Here is a 2520-nt window from a genome sequence, read left to right as displayed (position 1 = left end):
ACCGCGCCCGGCTAATTTTTTTTTTTTTAGTAGAGACGGGGTTTCGCCATGTTGGCCAGTCTGGTCTCTGACCTCCTGATCTCAGGTGATCCACCTGCCTCATCCTCCCAAAGTGCTGGGATTACAGGCGTGAACTACCACTCCTGACCTAAGACTACTCTTCATTTTAGTTATTTTCAGAATGGTTGCTAAGTGCTTACCAAACCCCAGAGTTAAGCCACTTACTGAGGTCACTTTCTGAACTATTTAATAGGTCTGATCTTCAATTCCTTAATGCTGAACTTAGTTCTGTCAGTGTTCTAAGTTACCTTGTAGTTACATGGTATTATGAAACTTAACCTCAGTATTTGTGAAATTAAAAGAAACAAAAAGGTGACATGCTGGATATTTTCCATCCTTTAGAACAATGGTTGGTAATTCTTTCTTGTTTTGGAACATTTGTTTTTAAATGGGGGGGTGATTTGGTTGTTTCTGGAGACATGTTTGGTTGTTACAGCTGGGTGTTGCTACTGGCATAGTGGGTAGAGGCCAGGGATGCTGCTAAACATTACAATGCACAGGACAGCTCCTTGACAATGAAGAATTATTTGGTCCAAGATGTCAGTGGTGCCAACGTTGAGAAAACCTGTTTCAAAACAGCCTTACAGTTTCATCCTGGTAAAACCCGTTTGGTTTCTACTAAATGCAGTAGTCCTCACTTATCTATGGGGGATACATTCCAAGACCCCCAGTGGATGCCTGCAATTGAGGATAGTACCAAACCCTGTGTATACTGTGTTTTTTTTTTTTTTTCGCTCTGTTGCCCAGGCTGGAGTGCAGTGGCGCAATCTCGGCTCACTGCAAGCTCCGCCTCCCGGGTTCACGCCATTCTCCTGCCTGTAGCTGGGACTACAGGCGCCGCCACCTCGCCCGGCTAGTTTTTGTATTTTTAGTAGAGACGGGGTTTCACCGTGTTTGCCAGGATGGTCTCGATCTCCTGACCTCGTGATCCGCCCGTCTCGGCCTCCCAAAGTGCTGGGATTACAGGCTTGAGCCACCGCGCCCGGCTATACTGTGTTTTTGATCTGATAACCAAGTCAGCTACTAAGTGACTAGTGGGTGGATAGCATATACAGTGTGGATATGCTGGCTGAAGGGATGATTCATGTCTCTGGTAGGATGGTGTGGGATTTCATCATGGTACTAAACAGCATGCAATTTAAAACTTGTCAATTGTTTATTTCTGGAAGTTTCCATTTAGTATTTTCAGACTGAGGGTAACTAGAACCGTGGATGAGGGCACTACTGTAGTAAGATCAGCGGTGCCATCTTGTGGCCAATATTTGCTGCTAAGTGAGAAGGCATTTTATGTTGGTGGTTCTAAGGTAGAAATTCACCTCTTTCTGGGAGAAGCAGAGGTCTTGCACATCCTTTTACTATCCAATGCTATGAGTGACTACATATTGATTTTATTATGTTTCAGGTGATGACAACCTATGCAACACTCCCCATTTACCTCCTTGTTCTCCACCAAAGCAAGGCAAGAAAGAGAATGGTCCCCCTCACTCACGTACACTTAAGGGACGAAGATTGGTATTTGACAATCAGCTGACAATTAAGTCTCCTAGCAAAAGAGAACAAGCCAAAGTTGACCAAAACAAAATACTTTCTTCAGTTAGAAAAAGTCAAGAGATCACAACAAATTCTGAGCAGAGATGCCTACTGGAGAAAGAATCTGCATGTGTGAGACTATTCAAGCAAGAAGGTTTGTTTTTCCATGGCAACTGTTAGTGCAGCCATTGTAACCAAGGCTGATGACTCCAAATGAAACCACCCAGTGGGTCTTCTCGGTCACCTTCTGTTGTGTCTAATTGACCTTTTACGTCTGGCACAGGCACTTGCTACCAGCAAGCAAAGCTTGTCCTGAACACAGCTGTCCCAGATCGGCTGCCTGCCAGGGAAAGGGAGATGGATGTCATCAGGAATTTCCTGAGGGAACACATCTGTGGGAAAAAAGCTGGAAGCCTTTACCTTTCTGGTGCTCCTGGAACTGGAAAAACTGCCTGCTTAAGCCGGATTCTGCAAGACCTCAAGGTACATTGAGAGTCTGAATTATGATGCTCTTGGTAAATGATACTTGGGTGTTTTGTTTTGTTTTTGAAACAGGGTCTCACTCTGTTGTCCAAGCTGGAGTGCAGTGGTGTGATCTCAGCTCTCTGCAGCCTTGACCTCTTGGGCTCAGGTGATCCTCCCACCTCGACCTCCTGGATAACTGGGACTACTGGCACTCACCACTACACCCAGCTAATTTTTTGTAGAGACAGGGTTTCACCATGTTGCCCAGACTTGTCCTGAACTCCTGAGCTCAAGCAATCTGCCTGCTTCAGCCTCCAAAGTGCTGGGATTACAGATGTAAGCCACTGTGCCTGGCCAGCACTTAGTTTTTAAGAGTTAAGAAAGAGAGCTAGGCACAGTGGCTCACACCTATAATCCCAGCACTTTGGGAGGCCGAGGTGGGCGGATCACCTGAGTTCAGGAGTT

The 2520-nt window shown here is 45.7% G+C and overlaps 1 protein-coding gene across 1 annotated transcript in view; it reads left to right on the top strand.

Moving 5' to 3' along the window:
• Nucleotides 1-1458: 1458 nt before the first annotated feature.
• The window catches only part of CDC6 (cell division cycle 6), a gene marked incomplete at its 5' end in the record, with an annotated part of 11655 nt that continues 10593 nt past the window's right edge, over nt 1459-2520 (top strand). Inside the window, 2 exons of the mRNA XM_011929954.1 lie at nt 1459-1744; nt 1874-2073. Of these exons, the coding sequence (XP_011785344.1) occupies nt 1459-1744; nt 1874-2073 (486 nt within the window). The remainder of the gene's footprint in view (nt 1745-1873; nt 2074-2520) is intronic.

This window comes from Colobus angolensis, unplaced genomic scaffold, assembly GCF_000951035.1.
Source record: "Colobus angolensis palliatus isolate OR3802 unplaced genomic scaffold, Cang.pa_1.0 Scaffold83, whole genome shotgun sequence".
NCBI classification, from domain to species: domain Eukaryota; kingdom Metazoa; phylum Chordata; class Mammalia; order Primates; family Cercopithecidae; genus Colobus; species Colobus angolensis.
This window is presented reverse-complemented; position numbering and strand designations above follow the sequence as displayed.